The sequence below is a fragment of the Rattus norvegicus genome, chromosome 17 (genome assembly GCF_021556685.1).
Source record: "Rattus norvegicus strain SHRSP/BbbUtx chromosome 17, alternate assembly SHRSP_T2T, whole genome shotgun sequence".
Lineage (NCBI taxonomy): Eukaryota > Metazoa > Chordata > Mammalia > Rodentia > Muridae > Rattus > Rattus norvegicus.
The window spans coordinates 8,136,208-8,160,792 of record NC_141550.1 but is presented as its reverse complement, the minus strand read 5'-3'; the positions used below and the strand labels follow the sequence as shown (position 1 = coordinate 8,160,792).

Below are 24,585 nucleotides of genomic sequence, written 5' to 3'. Positions count from 1 at the left end.
CATGTGGTGAACGCCGAGCTGACCATGAGTGTGCTTGTTTTGCTTGAGTTCTTGCTTTCAGCTCTTAGGATTGGAAATGCTGAGTCATGCCGTTATTCTGTGTTCAACTCTTTTTGAAGAATAACCAGTTTTCTGGAGCAAAGGCTCTGTTTTCCTCAACAACATACGAGAGTTCTAATGTCTCAGGGCTAGAGTTACAGCTCAGAAGCTAAGAGTCAAGTACTTCTCTTCAGTGCAGTTCCAAGCAAACGCATACTCGCAACCATCTACAGGTACAGTTGCTGGGAAGAAACGCTCACTTCCAGCCTCTACGGGCACTGCACGAATGGCGGGGAGGGGGGGCGCATGCATACATGCCAGCAAACATTCGTTCACATAAGTAAATTCATTTTTTTTTTAAAAATTAATTACTTTATATCTTGGTCAATGCTTATTGTTTGCCTTTAGAAAGTTGCAGCCATCCTGGTGGATAGGAAGGGAAATTTTATTATTGTTTTGATTTACATTTCCCTAGTACCTAATGATGTTGAGTGTGTTTGTGTACTGTTGACCATTGGCATGTCTTTCAGAGGGATGTCTATTTTGGCCATTAAACACTCTTTCATCTGGAAGAGTTCTTGGGGTACTCTGGACCTTTAGTGGATAATGTGATTTGTAAATGATATCTATATTTTTTAAGCGATTTGTCTTTACTTTCATGATAATATCTATTGTGCTATCTACTTTTGTTCTTTTGTTGCTTGTGCTTGGGTGTGTGTGTGTGTGTGTGTTTACTCTAACTACAAATGTTACAAAACCAGGCTTGTAAAGTATATCCCACATGCTTGAGTCTTTATAGTTATAAGCCTTTGGTCTATTTTGGATTACCTTTTCTAGGTAGTATGGGGCAAGGGACTAAATCTGTTCTTCCAACATGTGGTTATCCAGTTGTCTTAGGATATCACTAATTCCTATTTTGGAGTAGGCCCAGGTTTGACTCTCCTCTCTCTGCCTTCCTCAGTAACTGGACCAGGCCTTGTGCACTGGAAGACCGCTCTCTAGTGACTCACTGACTGGTGCCTGCTGTGCCTTAGGTCTCTGACTTCTAGGAGCTGGCAGGGCCAAACCAGGAGTCCAGAGTTTGGGTGACCAGGTGTTCTTCTTTGACCTACAGGTGTAGCCAGTGTCATTGTTGGCTACCCTCTGGACACAGTCAAGGTACAGTAGCTGCGTTTTCATGACCTCTTGGGGAGGTACCTCACATGGGTCTTTCCTGGGACGGTGACTCACTCTGATCTCCTAGAGACCCTCCAGCCAGACTCTCCAGGGCAGGCCCTCTGTGGTCCAGGGGTGATGTGGGTTAGGAGACTTTGTTTCCATTGTCCTCTCCTGAATGCCTGCAGGAGCTTATGAGCTGGTGAGAAAGGAGCTAGGGCTCTCCTGATCCTCCTCCTCCCCATCCTCCTTCCCCAACTCCTCCTCCTCCTCCCCCTCCTCCTTCCCCTCTTCTTCCTCCTCTTCTTCCTCTTCCTCCTCCTCTTCTTCTTCCTCTTCTTCCTCCTCTTCCTCCTCCTCCTCCTCCTCTTCCTCCTCCCCCTCTTCTTCCTCCTCCACCTCCAGGTCCCTGGGGAGCTGAACAATCAGGAAAGGTTTGGAATGTGAGGTGGAGTCTGAGCTTGAAGTGTGGGAGTGGGTTTCCAGTCATTGGAGAAGACATGTCAGGCTTAGGGGACAGACAGCATGGGAAAGGGGGCTGAAGCAGGGACCCCAGGTAGGGACTGTGCTTGGGAAAGGCCAGCAGGACCAGTTTTTCTGATTCTGTGTTACAGCTGTGGACCCAAATCTCGGCAGGTCAGGCCTCAGTCCTCGGGGAGCTTGGATGTCCGGTTGGCGATTTCAACCTAGGTTGGAATAACCTGAAAAAGGCACATAGGGTAGGGGACTCTGGAGCCAGCAGAGCCATCCTGACAGCCATTGGTACCCCTGAAGGAGTAGGAGGGCGTGTCCTAGGTCCTACCATGAAAAACAGATGAAGGGATAAGATACCAGAAAAGGACATTCTGAGTCCCTGCCACCCGCCACCCATCTGTGGTGAGCAGGATCCAGCCAAGCCCAAGAAATATGACCACTGAACCGTTCTTGCCTTTGCTAAAAATGCTGGGACTGTACAGAAGCAGCTCGGAGGTCTGACTCAGGTGTCTGCAATTTCCTTTCTGCCTGTCTTCCTCGGCATGTGACAATGGGCCCTCCTAGGTTAGGGCCTAGTTTACTATCCGCATGCTGTCTACATGCTCTCCTCCAAGGTGGGGCCTAGCTATCATCCTTAGCTTTGTCAGGAGGATAATGGCTACCCCTGCTGCCCCACTTAGACTCCCCAAATTCCTTCCCAGTCTACCTGCACCAGAGGCTCCCCTGACAGACAATCATCAATTGCTCACCACAGTTCAAACCAGAAATCGTGAGCTGTGGAACTGCAGGGGCCGTGGGTCTAGACCCTGGCTGGGGCAGTTCCTACTTGCAAAGTGTGTTAAGCAGGGCTTAATTTACTCTGCCTTGCAGGCTAACAGTGGGAAAGCTGTTCTTAATACCCAGTAGGCCAGTAGGTATTACAACTAGGAAATGTCAGCTTAATATCATCAATGTAAATTGATCATCTCCCCAGTTCTTACATCATTTTAGCCAGATTCAGAGAATGTGTTTTAAGGTCTCCAATGTGAACAACACACACACACACACACACACACACACACACACACACACACACACCTGCATGCACGCACGCGCGCGCACGCACACATTTCTCTTTGAAGGCAATATGGAGACACCTCGAAAGTCCTCCTCTGAAGTGGCTTCCTCAGTGGGACTGCCCATGGATTGCTCGTAATGTCTGTACCTCTGTACCAGAACACAGCCATGTGCCATTGTTTCTCTAGTTGGCCAGATCAAAGGGGATTCTTAAGACATTATCATTGAACGGGGGGGGGGGGGGGGTGTGAAGACCTGACCTTTAAAAAGATGATTGGGGTCTTAGTTTCTTGGGTTGCTAGAGTAAATTACCACCAACTGGCTGTTTTGAGATAGCAGAAATTGGTACTGGAGAGATGGCTCAATGGTTAAGAGCACTGACTGCTCTTCTAAAGGACCTGGGTTCAAACCTCTAGCAGTCATATTAGGTGGCACACAGCCATCTGTCACTCTAGTTCCAGCAGATCTGACCCCCTCTCCAGGCCCAGTAACTGCTTACACATGGTGCTCAGGCAAGCGTGCAGACAAAACACCTGTACACATAGTTCAAAATAAACACATCTTAAAAACAAACAAACAAACAAACAAACAAGATACTCTTGCAGTCAGGAAGCAGAAAACAAAGTCAAGGGGTTGGACCCTTCTGGAAGCCTCAGTGGGGCTCGGCCCCGTTCCTTCCTCTGGCTTGTTCTGTTGCTGTCGTTCTGACCACGGCTTTACCACTTTAACTCCAACTCCACCTTTACCGTCGTATGGCCTGTGCCAAAGATTTTTCTCCTTTCCAAGGACACGAGACACTGGATTCACGCCATTAGGGAAATGAGTACCTTTGCTTCCTGTCTAGTCAAGCCTGCCCTTTAATTCATAACACACACACACCTGAAAAGGCCGGCACCACCTTCTTCCCATTCTGTTTTGCATCTTGGGAAAAACCCTTCTTCCTGTGAGAAGATCCAGGTGTGTTGACCGAGCTTGAGAGTCCCTTGCTGACACAGCAGTATGGTAATGGGCTCACGTGGTCTGCCCTGGATCTAACCTTGGGCTCTTGATTGCCCTGGAACATCCTCTTTCCTTCTGGTGAACATTGTCTCTAGATTCCCTGCCAACTGAAAAAGGCTTGGGCAAGTCTTAAATAGGTGTCCAGTCCGGTGAGATGGCTCAGTTAGCGAAGGACTTGCCTAGCAAGCGCAGGGACCTGGGTTTGATTTCCAGGACCCATGTTAAAAAATGCCAGGCATGGTTGGACACACTTGGAATCACAGCACCAGAGTTTGGGGAGACAGGAGGATCCACTCTCCAGCCAGTCTTACCTAATTGGTGAGTTCTGGAACAGTGAGAGACCCCATTTCAAAGGAAGTTCGTATGAGCTGCCTTTTCTTTTCTAAGACTCCTTCAGTCCATGAAGATGACCTCCAAGATTGTCTTCTGGCCTTCACAGGCATGCATGCACATGTACCACCATGTACAACACAAACACAACAATAAAAGAATCCAGTCTTGGCCACAACACTTGCTCTGTGTGTGTGTGTGTGTGGGGGGGGTTGGGTGAGAATGGCTCCCATAGGCCTCATGGTTAAATACTTGGTCCCCAGTTGGTGGGACTGTTTGGGAAGGATTAAGAGGTGTGGCCCAGTTGGAGGAAGTGTGTCACTGGCAGTTGTTGTGATAAATAATAAAAATATGATTCAGGGGGTTGGGGATTTAGCTCAGTGGTAGAGCGCTTGCCTAGCAAACGCAAAGCCCTGGGTTTGGTCCCCAGCTCCGGGAAAAAAAAAAAAAAAAAAGAAAAGAAAAGATACAATAATATGATTCAGGGCACCAGGCCCCATGGCCACCCATCTCGCTGCAGCTCTCTTGTTGTGGACTCTGTTCATATTCCCAGCAAGCCCGTAAAATCAAAACTCTTAAAGCTTGTACTCTATCAATCAGATTTATATCAGTAAATTCTCACTCCACAAATGTCCACACAATAAACTCACCACCAACTGGTGATATAAACTGCCCACCTAGATAAGACAAATTGTCCTGTATAAATCCATCCCTTATAAGAAATTCATAGCTACCTGTGGCTAGTTAAAGCCACAAGAGGGGGTTGGTCCTCCTCCTCTTCCTCCTCCTCCTTTTCCTCTTCCTCTTCCTCCTCCTCCTTTTCCTTTTCCTCCTCCATCTTCTATTCCTCTCCTCCTCTCTCTCCTGCCTTTCAAAAACTCTGCCCCCACCTTTCTTTTTCACTGCCCCATCACAGGCTTGCCTTATCTTGTGCCTGTCCTTACCTGCATATAGGTTATCAATCCACAGATATCAATCAAGCCCACACCTTTCCCAGTTAGATTCCCTGTGACTCAGTCTTCTGGGTCAGCTTACATCACTGGCCCCATGCCTGTGGTGGAACTGTATGGCCCCACGCTTAATATTTTCTTTTATAAGTTGCCTTGGTCGTATTTTTTTTTCCCCTCACAGTAATAGAAAAGTAACCAAGACACACCCATTCCTGGTACTGAACCTTCCTCATTTTCTTGTCTGGATAATGGGTAAATGGCACCTCCCTGGATTGAGGTGGATACGAAGATTGTCCAAGGAGGTGCCAAAGACAGAGCAGGGAGTGATTCACACCTGCCCTGACAACTTGGAGGGGTAGGAGAGGTAAGGCAGGGGCCTGACTGAGGGCTTAAGACTCATCCTCAGAGCACCTTGATCACCAGGCCCTGGGCTGCTGGCCTCAGGCAAAGGCTCCTTCCCCTGCCCTGGGCTACTGGCTACTCAGTGGTGAGGAACTGGGATGTCTGATTCCTAGAGCTGTGAGACAATATGCTGTCCTGCTTCAAGCTGCTATGCAAGGAGGGAAACTAAAACCAGCAGAGTTCTTCATCTGCAAGGTGTGGCAAAGGGCTCCCTGATGCCCGTATGCAGTCTGTAGTCACCAGATCCTGGGGGAACCAGGATCAGGAGCCTTGGCTTGGCGGCTGACCTCAGCGTCTGCAGCCAAGGGCTGAGCGTGTCTGGTTGAACTTCGCTCACGGCCCTGAAGAGACTCTCAATGCTCGTGGGCTTCAGTGCTTTCCTTCCTCAGTCTTTTGGGGGACTTGTTCCTCCATGGTCATCCACCACTCTGGCAGATCTGGGGCCAGTGAGGGATACATAGGATACAGACACTTCCCATAGTCCTTGTCATTGTCCTGGCTGGGAAGTCCCTATCCCAGGGTTAACTTGTCTGGCTGGGCTTAACACAAACACAAGGGCTCAGTCCCACACTGCACATTCTAGGGTGTGTCTCCCACCCAGCCCTTCTTAATACTTCTTAAAACACACACACACACACACACACACACACACACACACACACGTATAAAACATTCAGCTACCAGATATATTTCATTTTGGAATTATTACCTCTCAAAGCATTGAGGTTCACTATCTGCTATATATTCCAATTTTGCCATGATTTTTAAAAAAGCCATGGTTTATTTATTCTTCGAATACAAAATACAATGTATTTTGAACACATTTACTCCCCTGTCTCAGCTCCTCCCAGAACCACCTGACCTTACTACCCCATCCTTCTCTGTGTTAGCTCTAATTTTTCTTTTTTAGGTTTTATGCGTATGAGCATTTTTGCCAGGATGTGTGTCTGTGAATCGTGTGTACACAGTGCCCTCAGAGGCCAGAAGGAGGGCCTCGGATCCCTCAGATCTGGAGCTAACCGGCAGTTGTGAACTTGCTATGTTATGGGTGTTAGGGACTGAACCCAGGTCCTCTGCAAGAACAGCAAGTGCTCTTAAGCCCTGAGCCTCTCCAGTCCCTCTTTTCCTTTTAGCCCATCTCCTTTTTCCCAACCTCACTAAGCTGTGTTATCCATGAGGGCTGAGATTTTGCTGTCTTTATTGCTGAATCTGCTGAGGTTTGGAACAGATTTGGATTCGCAATGTTTAACAGAATGTCCGACAGAGTGGTTAACTTATCTTCCCGGTTATAAACCCAACACCTGTAGACAGCACAATAGCGCTTCCCCTCCATTATCTGTGGCTACTAATGGATGCCAATCAAATCCTCGGCCATGCTAGTGGCCATGCTGTTGTTGAGAGGCAGGCGAGTAGGACAGGATGGTGGGTCAGAGGAGGCTCTGGACTTACAATTAGACTTACCGACATAATGCACTCCCTTGTTAGTTGCACGCTTAGAGTTACCTTTAAAACTGGATGTATTGGGCTGGGGATTTAGCTCAGTGGTAGAGCGCTTACCTAGGAAGCGCAAGGCCCTGGGTTCGGTCCCCAGCTCCGAAAAAAAGAACCAAAAAAAAAAAAAAAAAAAAACCTGGATGTATTAAAAGATACCCCTGCATATCATGGAAGGTTGGGGCTGCAGAAAGATGCCGTCCAGAAGACTGCCACCTTGGTGGCCTGTTTCTAGGGTCTTCATACCTTGCTTCACACTGGATACTGCAGGGGACAGGACCTCAGTGGGGCTCTCACAGCTCCTTACAGACAGTGCAGGATATAAGGACTGAGAAAGCATCTTGGGGAAAATGTCAGGTGATAGAATTGAAAGAAAAGCAGAACTCACAGAGTCCAGGACAGACATTATTCTGAACAACCTTAGAAAGCTTCCTCACTGTTCTGTGCCTGTCATCTCCTGACTCAGACTTCCTCAGAACATGCCATCTGCTTTTCCTGTGTAACCTCTCACAAGTCACAAAGAGATGTGCCAAGGCTGTGCCAAACTCTAGGCAAGGGCAAGAGGAGAGATCTATGGGTGGCCCTGCCCCATGGGGCAATCTAATATAAAATCTGCTTACCCTGTGTAGGCACAGACCCAACAGGAGAGCAGGGACAAACCAGAATGGAGGTTGGAGGCAGGAAGTGTAGATGCTGTTGTCATGGAGGCAGGATGCCACTGGAGGAAATGACTTGGGGGATAACAGGCAGGCCAATCATAGGAGGCATTTGATAGGAGGCCCTGGAGAGTCTTAAACAGAGTGACATGATTTCAATGATTTTGAGAAAAATCAGCCTGGCTGTGGCATTAGAGGGGCTGGAGGCGAGAGGGAGACACTAGGGCTAAGGCTGTGCTCTGATGAGAAAGGGGTAAAGACTAGAAAGATGCCTGCTGGGAAAAGCGAGCAGGTGTCACCAGAGGCATCTAGAAGGGTGAAGTGAGAGACAGCAGCAAAAGGGACAGAGCCCAGGTCTGTTTTGGACCTAAGAGGCAGACCTCCTGAGTCCAGCAACCATCATCCATACATAGACAACCGATCTGGGTCATCCTCTGATTCAAAGCAGCCATCTGCTGCATGAGACTGGGCTGGATGGATATCAGAGTAAGTGTCCCTGACGATCATGTAGCATCTGGCTGGCTAGGATTGAGCCTGGGCCTCCTCCCTGGGTGGGTCTCTTGGGTAGGGTGTCTTTGGGGCTTGTGACCTATCTCTGAGTGGCTCCCTGCCCTTGCCTCTCTCCGCAGACTCGCCTGCAGGCTGGTGTCGGCTATGCAAACACCTTCAACTGCATCCGCATGGTGTACAAGAGGGAGAGTGTAAGTACCCTGGGCTGGGTGGAGGGTGCCTGCCAGGGTCTCCCTTGGTCCTCAGGGACCAGGCCACATACCACTGCCACAGACTCGAGGCAGCTTGTTCCTCCTGCTGCTTCCCTATTTCTTCTCATCTTGTACCACATGGCAAGTGCTACCTTACCTCAGCTTACCCCTGGTCACCTAGTACGTTGCTGGAAGAAAGGAGTCTTGTAGGAACTCTCTGGAGAAGCTCTGAGGAATTTAGAACCACAGAATGGAAAGTTCCTGCACAAATAAGGTGGACCGTTGGTTTCCCAATACAATGATTGCTGGGAAGCCGACCCTCTGCAGCCTCCCTCTATCTGGATGCAGTGGGAATCCCCACCCCCACCCCACCCCCAAGACATGACTGAGGTGCTGAGTTTCAAATAGGAAATGGACTGATATTTTGCAACACCCTCTCCCTTCTTAAGACTTAGCAGGTTACTTTGGGGGAATCTACAGTTTTAAAAGTTACATTTAGGATAGAAATGGTCCAAATTAAAGAAACAGTCAAACAGTTCATGGCGGCTCTGTAGTTTCCCTGAGTCCTGGAAATGTGCCAGTTGAGACTGTGGCTGCCACATTGTAACAAACGTCCTAGGCTTGTACGGCCTCCTGCAAGTACCAAGCTTGTCAATAGACGAGTTCATCTTGAATGCCAGTGTGGCTTTAACTCTTGATTGGCTACTCTGAAGTCAGGGTGAGTAGTGCCAACCTTATACTCGGTAAATGGCTGTGATTCCCCAGTCTCCTGAAAGATTGACATTGATTTTTTTTGGCCCACATTCCCTGCAGTACGTGCCAGCCAGTGTCCCCGTGCCAGGACTCCGGTGGGGACTTCAGGTGTTACTTCTGAGACAATGTAGCTCAGTGTTTCAAGTTAATGGAGGAAGAGGCTGAAACAAGGCGTTTGCGCATGTGCATGTGCCTGTGTGCACCCACAGGTTTGTGTGGTGTCCTCTCCCGTCACGATCACCCGTTTGTGGCATAGCTTTCTACATTTTTGCTTTGTGACGTGGCTTCTTAGAACTTGCTCATTGTTGGCACATGTGTACCGTGTCAGCTCTCCCGGTGGCTGTGGAATTTTCCACTTTCCCTTAGAGCACCTGTGGTCTTACTGAGAACTCGGTTATAGAGGAGATTCTGACCCTGCTGGAAACATTGCTTCTTGCCTTCCCCATCCCTCGCTCCCCCCTTTTTTCCCTCTCTACCTGTGTGTATGTGTATGTGTGTGCATACCTGCATGCACGCATGTGTGTATGTGTGTGTGCACGCACATGTGTTTATATGGAGGGGGTCCCATGCTGAGGTGCTGTCCTTGGTACTCTTTGAAAGTCCTTTTCTTAGCCCATCACCATAGACTTAGACAGTGTCACCTGTCCGTTTGTCCAAACCCCCCATTCTGTCCTCATCTGCCCTACCCCAAGACCATGAACTCAGTGAGGGTGAACACTGTTTTGTTATTGGTTTGACTCATGGAAAGTAACCAGGGGGTGGGGGTGGGGAGCGCTTTCCTTGAGCAGCTAGTGAGGAGATGTGCTGGTACTTGACAGCTCCACTATTCCTCAGGGCTCCTAAGACATCCGCAGCCACAGCCTGATTTTTTTTTTTTTTTTTTTTTATGGCTCTGACACTGCGTGCATTTGGGGCATGCATACATCTGAGGCCAAGGCTCTGTTATGCAGGAGGCTCATCTTTAGGGCTAGGATGACTATCTGAGTTGTATGTGGTCTCCCTCCTCTGTCTTTTCTGTGTCATCTAGACCCTTGTTGGGGGCTCTTCTGTGGCACCCTAGGGGGGGTCGAGGTCCCATACCTGGTATGCAGAGAGAAACCCTGAGGAGTGGTTTGGCCTCACACTTCCTCCCATTGGCTACCCTTGTCACAGGTTTTCGGCTTCTTCAAGGGCATGTCCTTCCCCCTGGCCAGCGTTGCCATCTATAACTCGGTGGTGTTCGGGGTCTTCAGCAACACTCAGCGGTTCCTTAGCCAGTACCACTGTAGGGAATTGGAGGATTGCCCTGGCCGAAGTCTGTCTGATCTGCTCCTGGCTAGCATGGTGACTGGTATGGTCTCTGTTGGTCTGGGCGGGCCCGTGGACCTCATCAAGATCAGACTGCAGATGCAAACACAGCCATTTCAGGAAGGTAAGAGGCCAATGGAGAGAAATCTGGTGTCTGGGGATCTGTGGCCCTTTCCCAATTGTCTGGATCTGGGGTACAATTGGTCATAGCCTATTAGTGAGCAAGACCGCCCTCTTCCCTGTCCACTACAGTGATCGTCTCATTTTCTCTGCTTGGGGGTTTTCTGTGCTGCTCTTGAAAGTGGCTTTGGCAGAGGAGGAAGGAGAGGGGCACAGGCTGTGTGTCAGCTTTGGTGGGGGAAGGAAAGGAGAGGGGCACACACTGTGTGTCAGCTTTGGTGGGGGAAGGAAAGGAGAGGGGCACAGGCTGTGTGTCAGCTTTGGTGGGGGAAGGAAAGGAGAGGGGCACAGGCTGTGTGTCAGCTTTGGTGGGGGAAGGAAAGGAGAGGGGCACAGGCTGTGTGTCAGCTTTGGTGGGGGAAGGAAAGGAGAGGGGCACAGGCTGTGTGTCAGCTTTGGTGGGGGAAGGGAAGGAGAGGGGCACAGGCTGTGTGTCAGCTTTGGTGGGGGAAGGGAAGGAGAGGGGCACAGGCTGTGTGTCAGCTTTGGTGGGGGAAGGGAAGGAGAGGGGCACAGGCTGTGTGTCAGCTTTGGTGGGGGAAGGAAAGGAGAGGGGCACAGGCTGTGTGTCAGCTTTGGTGGGGGAAGGGAAGGAGAGGGGCACAGGCTGTGTGTCAGCTTTGGTGGGGGAAGGGAAGGAGAGGGGCACAGGCTGTGTGTCAGCTTTGGTGGGGGAAGGGAAGGAGAGGGGCACAGGCTGTGTGTCAGCTTTGGTGGGGGAAGGGAGGGAGAGGGGCACAGGCTGTGTGTCAGCTTTGGTGGGGGAAGGGAAAGAGAGGGGCACAGGCTGTGTGTCAGCTTTGGTGGGGGAAGGGAAGGAGAGGGGCACAGGCTGTGTGTCAGCTTTGGTGGGGGAAGGGAAGGAGAGGGGCACAGGCTGTGTGTCAGCTTTGGTGGGGGAAGGGAAGGAGAGGGGCACAGGCTGTGTGTCGGTATTGGCGGAGTTGGGTGCTGAAGGAGGCGTATTGCAATACCTCGGCTTTTGTTCGTGGTTCGTTCCCAGTTTTTCTTCTATCCCAGTGAAGTGCTGGTCTCTTCCGGCCCCAGTCTCCATGTCTAGAGAATGGAGGGGCTGGATCGCTGGTCTTCCCTGTCATATTACATGTTTGATGAGCCCTCTGCCCCTGCTGGCAGCCTTCAGAATGATTGCTGTGGGATCCCTCTGCACACTAAGGCTGGGGTTCACTGTGGAACACAACAGGAGACCCACAAGCTCACTCAAGAGCATCCTGGCCCAAATCCATGAGCCCCCTGTCATGGTAGTGTCTCGTACAGGCCCCGAATCCTCTGAGCATGAGGCTGATGCTCCCCACATCACAGGGAGGGTGTGGAGCCCAACTGCTCTGAGGATGTCTGTCTGTCTGCAATATAGAAGGGTGGAAGGGATACAGATTCACAACCGAGACACAGGGAGCTATAGGGCAGGCCCATCTGGCCTTATCCCAGGCATTGAAAGCAAGCGAGGAGGGAGAGATGTCACACGATTGCACTGAAGGCGGTAACCCCAGTCAGCAGAGGTCCTCGGAAGTATGCCGTCTCCCATTTTGATGATACACAATCTTATTCCGCTTTCAGTTTTCCTTTGCTGACTAAGACACAAACCCAGGACATACCTCATTGCGTGCCTCACTCTGCTGGTAGAAAACTACAGCCCAGGCAAAAGGGGGTGGCACCCATATCTGAAAGCTGGGGGGTAGGGGGGGTGGGGTAGCAGGGTTGTGGTGACCTTGGCAGTGTCCTTCCAATGATATAACCAGGACACTTTTTCCTCATGGCTGCTCTCCTGCAGCCAGATGTGTCTGGAGACTCTAGTTTTTAAAGACAAGATGGAAAAATGGACCTTCCTATAAGCTATCACAGGTGAAAATTGTCATGTACTTTAAGTACATAAGCTTTAAGAGACAACCATGTGGCCCGATATGGGGACTGGACAGAACAGGATTGGGGCTGACTTGGAGTGTGCAGTCTCTGCTTCAGGCCAGGCCCTCGGGACTGATCACTTTGCTGCATTTCCAGACAGTGTGAGCAGCACTTGGGACCCCCTTGCTTTGTGGCTTTCATTCCTGACGGCCAGTCCACTTCCAGGTTAATGCTCACGTGTTGGGAGAGGCAGCTGGGTGTTCTGAAGCTAACCGCCAGATGACTCTGTGTCATCTACTTTAGGACATGTGACAGATGGGCCTGGAGGTCCGTTGGGTGGCTTGGTCTTCTCTTTTGGGAGAGCCAGTGACTTCCTCCTGAATGTATGTTGCTGGTGTTTCATGGCTGAAAGCTGATCAGAACAGTGGAAATGTCCCTACATGACCTGCAGTAGACACAAGCTGGGACTCATTTAAGGTGCCTCCTTTTGATAATCTTTCTTAGGTTCAGGATTTTAGGAGGATTCACCCAGACTACGTACATGCTCCTACACCCTCTCATACTCCCCTTGGACACAGACACACTTTCTATGTCATTCAAATGTGTCACATGTCATTCCCATTTATTTTAAATAGGTATGGTACTTTAAATAGATGTGTACTGTTCTCTCAATCACATGCATGCATGTATACACGTGTGTGCACACACACACATGTGAGCACACATGCACTTGCACATGCACACCGACAGGGCCAGTCAGTACCCTCTGGAAAGAATCCCATTTCTGGAGTTAGGTTGCCAGCAATCCTATCTTCGCCTAAACTGAGACCGTTAGCCTGACTCACCTGGTGCCACTGAGCTTCAGCTGTGTCACCTCACTGCAAGGACAGACTGGAGGTCCATGGGGCTCTCGGCACAGCATCTGGCATGTTGAAATTGTGAAGTAACCGTCACCTGTGTGCTTGGTAACCGTACTATTGAAAACGCTCCTTGCTGGTGACCATTTAGCCGGTTTGCTGTTTGTCTTCGACCCAAACGGTGAGGTTATCAGCCAACTCCTTTATAAAGCAGCTCCTTCACTGGGGCTAGTTCCCTCAGCGCGTGGGCTCTTTGGCTCATGAGTGGGACCAAGGGTGTGGCCATTTTTAAGATTCTTGGCACACACTGTAAAACTTACGCAGAAGGGCCTTGTCACATTGCACTGGCAGTTGCTGAAGTTGAAAGGGATTGCTACTGTACAGATGTGTGGCTACCAAACACACCACACATATGCACGTGCATACAAACACAACACTCACACATGCACACTCACATACACACACATACACACATGCACATGCATGTACAATGCATACACATTCATACAGGCTCACAGTCACACTCACATATACAGGCACATATATTCACACACATGTACACACATGCATACACACTCACATAGACAAACACATACATGCACACACACATACTTTCATACTTACACACACACTTTCATACTTACACACACATATTCACACACATGTACACACACTCACATGCACACACACATATTCACACACATGTATACATACTCACATGCACACACACATGCATACATACACACATGCACACACATTCACACACATGCACACACACATCACTCTCATACATACACACATGCACATGCACATGCATGTACACATGCACACACTCACACACGCACACACATGTACACATGTTCACATGAATGCACACATACACACATGTACACAAGCACACACATGCATGTACACATGCACACACATGTCCATGCACACACATTCACATACACACATACACACTACACACACTCCACACTTCTCCAGGCATGCCCCACAACCTCCTCTAGACTCTTCAATCTCTCCGTGCTAGTCTTCTGGGGCTCCTGCCCATTGGTATGCAAGTAGGAATGGCTTGGGTTCTCTCAGACGTGCTCCTCACAATGGAGAAACCTGCCTTCCTGTCAGCACTATTAGTGGCATGAATGAGCCCACCTGGGGGCCCTATTGGACCTGACTGGAAATTGGAGCTGGGTGTTGAAGCCCTCAGTCGCCCTGTTGCCCTGTCATGTTGTATCCCAGAAGCAGATGGCCAGTGATGCTCTCCTCCACCTGGAAGCTCTTGGGTCTGTACACCCACTAAAACCCTGAAGGCTCTCAAGGCCCATATGTAGCAGAAGGAGGTTGACAGACGTGAGGGGACTCAGTATTGGCCATGATCCCAGTCATCTGCAGGCCCAGCTGGAGTCCACTGTGCTGTGTTCTGCCCGTTGGCATTTACTTTGGGACTCAATCCTTCCTTCATAATCACTTCCTGGGCCCCTCTGAGCCCCTCAGAGTAGGTAAAGAAGAGATGTGGAAGTCAGTCCTGGGGAAGTCACACATGTATGTGTCAAGGGCCCTCACTGGAACCCTGGACTCTGGCTGTGTGGATCAGGAAGGCATTCGAGAGGCAGCAGGCATGATGAGTACTGTCCGAGTACTGAATAACATTTAAGATCTGGGGTGGGAGTGTCTCCCATTGAGGGGGCAGTGTGGAGCAATGGTCAGCAGCAGGAACTAGTGTGTTGTGGCGAGGTGAGTAATCTGGAGAGTAGGAGCTCTGGGAGACATGGGGTGAGTTGGGAAGAGCTTCTTAGCCAAGGTTGAGTGAGATGCTGCCCCTCAGTGAAGCAGCTTGGGCGGCAGAGCGAGCCCACCAGAGCTGTGCCACAGGACAGCTGATCTCACAGCATTGGGTGCAGGTGCTTGGATTGTGGGACTCACTTGTGTTTCCCCAGATGTTTGAGATGACACCGGTAATTAACTCAGCTGTGCTACGCTTGGCATCTAGGAGCAGATTCCTGAGACTCTGGGGATGTACGGTGGTAGTGGGACATGTCCTTGGGGGGATTGACATTTGAGGAAGAGATGGAGTTGAGAAGGGAAAGACTTTCTCCTCCAAGTTGGGAGGGGAGGAGGAAATAGACTTTGAGGGTGAGAAGAAGGATGCGGAGGGTGTGCTGGACTCGGTGCCATCACAGGGACCGAGCTGGACCAGGGGCCAGAATACAGCTAGGGCCCTTTCATGCCAGTAGGGGATGAACAGTGAGCAGAAGAGAAGGGCACCTGAGAACTGGACCCAGGCAGTTTGGGCATTCTAGAACACAAGATCTGTGTAGCAACAGAGATGGGAAGAGACCTGTTTTCTTGCTTCACTGGGTCCTCAGAGGTCCCCAGTTGGAGTAAGACAAATCTGATGCTTCTGTACTCCTGGGTACATCAGCTTCTCTTTCACAGAATAGCTGGATTGCTGCTGTACACATGTGTGGCTACCAAATATACCACATACGCACATGTGCACACCTCATATGCACACCACACATGCACAGATGCACACTACACATGTGAACATGCACATATACACCATACATGCACACCGAGAAAGCACATCACACATACACACACATGCCAACACACATGTATGCACAATGCATACCACACATGCACACACATGCCAACACACATGTATATACAATGCATACCACACATGCACACACGTGCCAACACACATGTATAACATGTGCCCACCACACATGTACATGCAGGTGCACACACATGCACACAACACATGTTCACTACACATGGACACACATGCATACCACACATGTACACACATGTGTGCACACACACATGCCAACACATGTATACACACAGACACACCACAGTACACACACATGCCAACACACGCAATACATGCACAGACATGTACATACGCACACATGCACACCATGCACATACACACATGTACACACACATGCACACCGCACATACTCTACTCTTCTCCAGCTGGGAGGTGCAGCAGATGTTTTAAGATTTATTAAGTGAGAACTCATTAATGATAGCTCCTTCACTCACTTCCTAAATAAGGAAACAATGTGCAAAGTCAGGAGCTCTGGGAACATAGGAGACTTAAAAACCCCAGACACATTCCACCCTTGATAGTCTGGCTGGGCTTCTCCAGGAGGCTCTGAGATGCCAACAGGAAGTGGGGGCTGGGGCACTGGCAGCCTAGAAGTAGAAGAAGGAGGTCTAAGAGGCTGTGCACTGAGCATTAACACCTTAGTTAAAGTTGCATGTGTCAGAGGTACATCGTGGCGTTTGCTGCTGCTGTTTTGAAATTGACGGACAAGACTAAGTGTTGTCCTGAGTCTTGACGCTGGCCTTGAACGTTCTTGTTCCCAGATAGTTATCAGCGTCTTGATTTAGGTGGTGAAGTTGACAGGTGTATCCTTTCAGAATCCAGATTCCTATCAGGACAGGACAATAAATGTGGGAGTGGCCCCACTGTTTCCCTTGAGCACAGTGCGTTCTCAGAACACTCACTTCAGTGAAGTGTGTCTGTAACGCTCTTTCTGTCATTAAGCCAAGGAACGGAGCAGTTCATTCATCTCTGTCCCCTCTTTATAGATGAAGAAACAAAGGCCTATGGAGTCTGGTCTCTTGAACATGGTTGTTCAGGAAGCAATAACCGAACAGGAGTGGGCATGCTGGTGTGGTTTTAATGCAGGGTTCTTTCTGCTGAAGCTCCTGACTCTCTTAGAACCCCCAGGTCCTGGGGAAACTGGACTCTTGAGAGACAATAGCTAGTGAAGGGCTTCCCAGCCGAGAAGTTCCTGGCATGTGATCTGAGGGGTCTGCCAGCTGCTCCTACCCAAACCCAACACCAAGACGGGGTAAAGGCAGTTTGTCTGTCCAGAGAACCTGTGGGATGCCTCTGTTACCTTAGACCCGTGGATAAGAACATGACGCGGGGGATTTCTAGTGTTTCAAGCCTCAGGCCAAGATCAGAGCCAATTTTTGTTGAACGCCAAGCGGATGAACCCGTGGCCTTGGTGTGGGGACCTGCCCAGGTCTGCCAGTCTCGTGTGTATGGAATGAAGCTGAAGTGCTCAGGGTCCCAGACCACAGCTTCCTACCAAGAGGAAGCCGCCTGTCCCAGAAAGGGTGTTTGCTTTCTGTTGCTATGATAATGTAATAACCCGAAGCAACTTGTGGGGAAAAGCGTTTATTTCCTCTCGTCTCTTACATTCCATCATGAAGGTTAGTCAGGAGGCTAGAAACTTCACAACAGGAACTGTACGCAGGGACTGAAGAAGACCCAGGGAGGAGCACCGGCTTGCTCTCTGTCTTTTAGGGTTTCTATTACTCAGCAAACCACCATGACCAAAAGTAAGTTGGGGAGGAAAGGGCTTATTCAGTTTACACTCCAGCTTGGAGTCCATTACTAGGGGAAGTCAGGACAGGAACTCAAGCAGGGCAGATGCCTGGAGGCAGGAGCTGATGCAGAGGCCATAGAGGGGTGCTGCTTACTGGCTTGCTTCCCATGACTTGGTCAGCCTGCTTTCTTATAGGACCCCGGACTGCCCAGGGGCGGCCCCACCCACAATGGGCTGGGCCCTCCCTCATCAATAACCAATTAGAAAATGTCTCACAGCTGGATCTTATGGAGACATTTTCTCAATTAAGGTTCTTTCCTTTCAGATAACTCTATCTTGTGTGTCAGGTTGACCTAAGAGGGGCTAGCACACTCTCCATGGCTTGCTCAGCTCGACTTTATACCACCTCAGACCAGGTCCGCCACCACTCATGGTGGGCTAGGCCGTTTCCATATCAGTTGTTAATCAAGATTGTCCCTCAGGCAATTTGATGGAGTCATTTTCTCAATCCAGAACCCCTCTTACGAGACGGCTCCAGCCTGTGTCAATTTGACAGACAGACAATGAAAAAGTAACCATCCCCAAGGAGAAGACAGCATACAGGGAAATAGAAGTGTCAAATGCAGATATCTGGCCCCCTCAAAACAAAACAAGCAAAACAGAAAGCATCCTTTAGAGGCATGAGAGAGACCAGAGAAGGGATGGCCAGAGATGAAGCCAGCAAACAGGACACTTCCGGAAGAGCCGTAGGACCAGTTAGCCACAGCCTTCTGTCAAAGCAGTCATGACAGGCCAAACTGATGATGTAGACCTGTAGATTAATGTGAGTCTCCCAACCTTGGGTGAAATGGATGTAGCAGAAGGGTCCTTTCTCTTGTTTCAAACATCCTGCCAGTCTCTGCATAGGGCAGCAGTTCTCAACCTGGGTCATGACTCCTTTGGGGGTTGCCTATCAGACCTCCCACATGTCAGACCGTTCCATTACAATTCATAACAGTGGCAAAACTCACAGTTATGAAGTAGCAGTGAGGAAAAAAAATGTTATGGTTGGTGGTCACCCCAGCATGAAAAGTTGGCAGCATCAGGAAGGTTGAAACCAGTGGTGTAGGGGACTTTGAGTTGATGCTAATGGGGCTGTGGGCCTTCTGAGATCTATAATCTATACCAATTAGAGGAAGGTCCACTTAGAGGGAAAGTAACATGTTTTTAACTTAGAGTATCAGTTTCAGCGGCTTCGTCTCAGGGACGAAGCATTCATGATAAGAAATGATCAGAAGTTGTTTTTTTAATGTATATTCTCACTGTAAAAAAGCATGGTCAGAGATATTAAAGTATTTTAGAAAAAAATATTGTTAAATGTTAATCCTTCCATCTACATGGACCCCCCAACTCCTACCCCAGGACCAACCGTGGGAGGCTCAAGATGTTGGTGGGGCATCAGTAGTTTACTGAGCTGAGCAACGGATTCAGCATCCTGAATCTTTCCTTAGCCACCTTGGGCAGACAGCATGGCGGTCCAGGAAATTCGAGCACTTGTTATTTCCGAGAACCATTTCCCCATCATACCTCAAGCCAGCCTATAAGAATCATTCACATTTCGCCTTCACCAACCATAGTTAGTCCGTGCGAGCTACAGAGGACTCTCACCCAGGGCTTTCCTGCAGCCAGTGGTGGGGACTCCAGGCCACACCCTCGGGGTCAAGGTCTAAAGCTCAGGGTACTGCAGGGTCAACTTTTTGGAACTCTTGTTGTTTCCTGGAAGAAAATCCCAGAAGCTACCCAGCAGCTGAGTATTGACCTGGCGTCGTTTTCCCCGGCTCCTACCATTGCTGCTGAGTTGATAAATAAAATGCACGGTCTCCATCCTTTTATAGCCTCCCTTGGCCTGGGAATTGTGGGTATTGTGATGTTTTCGAATAGGCCTAAAACTGCAGTGTCATCAGGTGATGACACATTTTTGTGGTCCTGATGTGTTAAAGCCCTTGAACCTGTGCAGGTGGATGCTAAACAGGCGCCACCCCAGAGGTGGTTTCCTGCCCCTTGAGCACTTCCTTGATGACACTGTGGTGTTCTTTAACCTTAGGAGAGCATTGCAGGCTGTGGAACATCATGGTAGGTGTGGCTCTCTAGGCGGGTGCGACTGTCATAAGAGCTAAGCTTTTTCTTGAGTGTAAATCTAGAATCAAACTGAACAAGGGCAGAAGGCTTGAGGAGGCACGGACTGGGACTCAGGGAAAGAAGGTTAAAAACATGAAGAAACCAGGAGCCAAACACCTCACTAAAAGAACAAGGAGCCCCAGACACACCCTGGATGAGGATGGTCCTATAGCAAGAAGCTGTTTCCTCCAGACCATCGGCGTCATGAGAATGTCATAGATGGAAAGACCTTTGTGGAGGAGAAACACGCTATCAGGGATATCAAGAGGTCAAACGGCAGCCTCGTCAAAGATGATAGATTAGATAAGGGCATAATCAGTGTCAAGTGAACCCGATTACTAAGGCTAGCAAGATGACCGTCTCAACCCTTAGCACGAGAGAAGTGTTTAGGGTTACACATTCAGTGCATACAGCCCCCCTGAAAGAGGTCACAAAGATAAAGTCATGCGGCCAGAGAGAAGTGCTCTGTATGTGGTGGGACTAAGGACCAGATGCACCATGGGTAGAAGGTCTAGGACATCAGTCCTGGCTGTGAAGTCCTGGGTCCCAAGGCTGTGCTAGGAGTATAGATGGGGGTGGGGACGGTGGTGAACACAGACCTGAGGCAGAAGTTGCATCCCTCTCCTTTGCGCACTCCTGTGCTGCTGCTGCAGCTGCAGAGTGAGAGCAGGAGCCAGAGAGCGGCAGACGGAGACCGCCATGATCCACCAGCCTCACAGTTGCACGTGAAACTCACTGTGGCAGGGCGCCTGTCTAAACTGTCCTGGTTCAACGCCTACCCTAAACCCTAGTTTTACAGCTTTGAACCATCCTTGCAGACTGCGATTCCTCCTATTAGCAATCCCCCCCCACCCCGAAACACCACAGCAGGGACAGAATTTAAAACCCACCCCAGCCAAGGAAGGAGGACTGACTGATTTTTGATCTGGACTTTCTGAGGCGATGTGTTTTTATTTTTTTTTCTTTGTTTCCTTTAGCCTTGTTAATGTATAATCCTGATGTTTCTGCGATTCTGTCTCCGTCCTCTGGTTTGGGTTTGATTACGGCTTGGTCAGGTTTTATGACTGTTGTGTGTTTTTCCACCTGCTCTCCTGTCAGTGCTCCACGGTTCTTTCTGAGAGTAGCTATTGCTCTCCTCCATTCCTGTGTCATTTCTTCTCTCTCAGCCCCCGCCCCTGAGCTTTCTCCCCTCACGTCTTAATTCAAGCCTTCCATGGCTTTAATGATCTTTGAGCTCAGTGTACCCTAAACTTACCCCAGCTCCCTTTCCTTGGCCGCTGCTTCAACTTTCTTCTCAGCTGATGAGATTCCGCTCCCAGCCCACTTCCCTCCACTGCTGATCTCAGCAACCAGGGCTCTTGCAGATGCCGCACGGCCCTTGTTTCTCATCCCTCAATTATTATTGAAGTCAAATGGATGGCTCTTTTCAACCTGCCACTGTAACGTGTGTGACGTGGTCCTATCCCGCTGTTGCGGCTCACGCTCTCGGAGTAATAGAGGCTGCCTGGTGCCTTATGTGCATGGATTGAGGGTTTAACTGCTAAATTACACACTCGCCCCACCATACTCTGGCCCCACTTTGAACATTGCAGTTAATTCCGCAGAAATAATCGAGCTGATAACATCTAACAAACTCACAAAAGCCCAGATGCCTGAGTCCTAGCACAGGCTATGTAAGGAGCACGAAAGAATTGTAAACATGTTTAATGAAATCAGGGAATACAAGTAAACTATCAAATGAACTGAAATAGACTCCAGATAAATAAATGAAGAAAGAGTCAGACAGGAGTTGATGTTGGAACTCGGTGGTATATTAAAATTTAAGAAATGGAGGTTTTACTAAGTCAAAAAACAGAACAAACCAACCCAACAAAAACCCTCTCTTTATACAGCCCCACCAGCAGAATGGATCAAATAGAAGGCAGACTATCAGGGGTGGAAGACAGATGTTAGAACATCCAGACATTGACAAAGATAAAGTAATAAAACACGGACAGAACACATGAAATCTATTGGACACCGTTAAAAGATGAAATGTAGAAGTTATGAAAAAACCGTAAGTCGTGGGTGCTAGACCTTCAATCTAAAGGTTTATACAATGTATTCAACAAAACCACAGCTCCAAGTCCCCAAATACAGAGAAACAGACGACCATAGAACCAGGAGGCATTTAGAATACTAAGCAGACAAGACCAGAAAAGAACCAACTGACTTCACATTTCAGCTACAACACTAAACCAAGAGAGCACAGAAAATATTCAAAGCTGAGAGAAGCACACACACACGCAAAAAGATACCCATGGAGGCACAAGACTCCAGAGTGCCAAATACTACTAAGGGAAAAACAAAACAAAAACAAATAAACAACAAAAAAAAACCCCAAACCAAAAACCAACCAACCAACCAGAAAACCCTGGAGATAATCAACAAACTTGATTTCAAGTTGTACCACAGAGTCGTAAGAACAACAACAAAACCTATGTAAACCCATAGAACCAGACCAGAACAGACCAGAAGAACAACAGAACAGAGGACCCATCTGTAGACTCTCACAGCTATGGACAATTGATTTTTGACAAAGATACCAAAAATACTGGAGAAAAGCATAGCCTCTTCAACAAATGGTGCTGGTAAACTGGATAGCCACATTTAGGAGAATGAAACTGAATTCTGATCTCTCTCTCTCTCTCTCTCTCTCTCTCTCTCTCTCTCTCTCTCCATATATATATATGTATATGTATGTATATATATATATGTATATATGTATATATCATTCAAGGATCAACTCCAGATGGAGCATTAGAGGGAAAACTCTTAACACTTTAAGATATCAACATGGGCAAGGACTTTCTGATTTTTAAATATTTGTTTAGAGTTGGAAGAGACACATGCCATACCACACTCGTGAGGAGTTATGAGAACTGTTTTCCATTCTGTTGGTCCTAGGAGATCCAACCCAGGCCATCAGCCTAGGCAGTAAGCATCTCTACCCACTGAGCCATCTCGCTGGCCTATGGAAGACGTTCAGGATGGGACTCTGATCACTCAGGGATTAATGCTAACAATTGACAAGCAAGTTTTCCTGAAATTAAAAAGTTTCTGTAAACAAGGAAACAGCTGAGTGTCGAGACAGCCCACAGAAACGGAGTGGATCCTTGATGGCTAGATATCTAACAGAGGGTTAATACTTGGGTTATAAAAAGGTCTCGATAATAAATCAAGCAACCTACTCAATAAATGGCCTGGTGAAATGAGTAGACACTTGCCAAATACATGGCCAATAAACATATGAAAACATCCACCCATCAGAGAAACACCAATTAAAGTACATTGAAATTCTAGCTCCGGTTGGAAAGGCAAGTGTTAAGAAAACAATAGCTGGGCAGCTTGTCAGATGGTGCACGCCTTTAATTCCAGTACTTGGGAGGTAGAGGCAGGTGGGTCTCTGAGTTCAAGGCCAGCCTGGTCTACAGAGAGAGTTCCAGGACTGCCAGGGCTACACAGAGAAACCATGTTTCAAAAAACCAACCAAACAAGTGAAACAAAAAGAAACAAAACAAAACAAAAAGAAAGGCTGGAGAGGATGTTGGTTTTGGAGAAGATGTTGGTTTTCGATAGAAACATAAATTAGCCTAACCACTGTGGAAATCACTGTGGAGGTTTCTCACAAACTAAAAGCCAGGCAGCTGAACCACTCCTGGGTGTTTGCCTAGAGCACTAAGTGAACACCCGACAGGACCACCTGCACACCAGTGCTTATTGCAACATGGCCAACGTGGCTGAGCTTCCGGGTCAGCCCAGATTGCCACAGCAGGGTACACAAAGGAAGTGTAGTTGGTTGTGCAGTAGAATAGTTTGAGCTGCAAAGAATAAAGTTATGTTGTTTACAGGACAGTTGAATCAACTGGATATAATCTAGTAAGTAAATTAAGTCAGTTTCAGGAAAAAAACGATTCCATGTTTTCTCTCCGTTGTGGCTCTCCTACTTTATACAGGTGCATACAATCAAGCATGGCATGCAGGAAGTAAGGCTGAGTAAGGGAAAATGGAGTGAAGAGGTGAGAGGGGCGGACAGCAGGGCACGGGGCTAGCATGCTCAAAGGATGTCACACACTTGCATGAAGTTGTCTTATGTAACCGAGATGCACTCACTGCCTTGCTATAGGTCTCGAACTGTGAGGCTAACAAGTCATTGAGAGACCCCCACCCACCTCCACACTTTGAGACAAAGTAAACCTTTTCAGAGGTTAATCACCTCCGGTATTTTGTTACAGTACTGCCAAGTCAGCAAGTGTTCATAGTTGGAGTTTGGGTTGGGGTGTCAGCATCTGGTGGTTGTCTTCACTCCTGTCATAACTTCTAGTGTGGTCTATGTTTTACTGGCTCATATATTGCTTTAATAGCCACAAATGAGTATTATAAACCAATAACCACTGCTTGTGTTATAGCGCCTAGGAGACGAAGAGGATTTTCTTATTGCTAACTCAGGGGAGGAAAGAGGGTAACTGGAAGGGTTTACTGACAGACAGGGCTAGCTGGCTGATCTGCCAAACTAGCAGATCATTATCTGGACACCGCCTTTCAGTCAGTAACTCCGGAGAGCCACCCTGTGGAAGCTGATTTAGAGGAGCCTTGACTCCTGGGTCAGGATCAGCCTTGCCTAGAGAAGGGCATACTCAGCCAGTGTTTCCATAGCCAGACAGCGACACCTGTTTGGTCTCAGGCAAAATTCCCACGATAACATGTCGTCATGGTTTGGGGAAAGAACCATCTCTTGGGGCCTCTCAAGGGCCACAATGTCTGCTCTTTCTCACCCCCTCCAATTTCCTTCCTCCGCACAGGGGGAAATGCATTCACAGGAGTTTGCTCAGACAGGTTTC

At 48.6% G+C, this 24,585-nt stretch overlaps 1 protein-coding gene across 5 annotated transcripts in view; it reads left to right on the top strand.

The window, feature by feature from the left end:
- The window catches only part of Slc25a48 (solute carrier family 25, member 48), a 40,844-nt gene that overhangs the window by 2,902 nt on the left and 13,357 nt on the right, over positions 1-24,585 (top strand). Inside the window, 3 exon segments of one of the 5 annotated variants that reach the window (NM_001432294.1) lie at positions 1,154-1,197; positions 8,182-8,253; positions 10,159-10,417. In NM_001432294.1, coding sequence (NP_001419223.1) covers positions 1,154-1,197; positions 8,182-8,253; positions 10,159-10,417 — 375 coding nt within the window. 5 annotated transcript variants of the gene reach the window in all.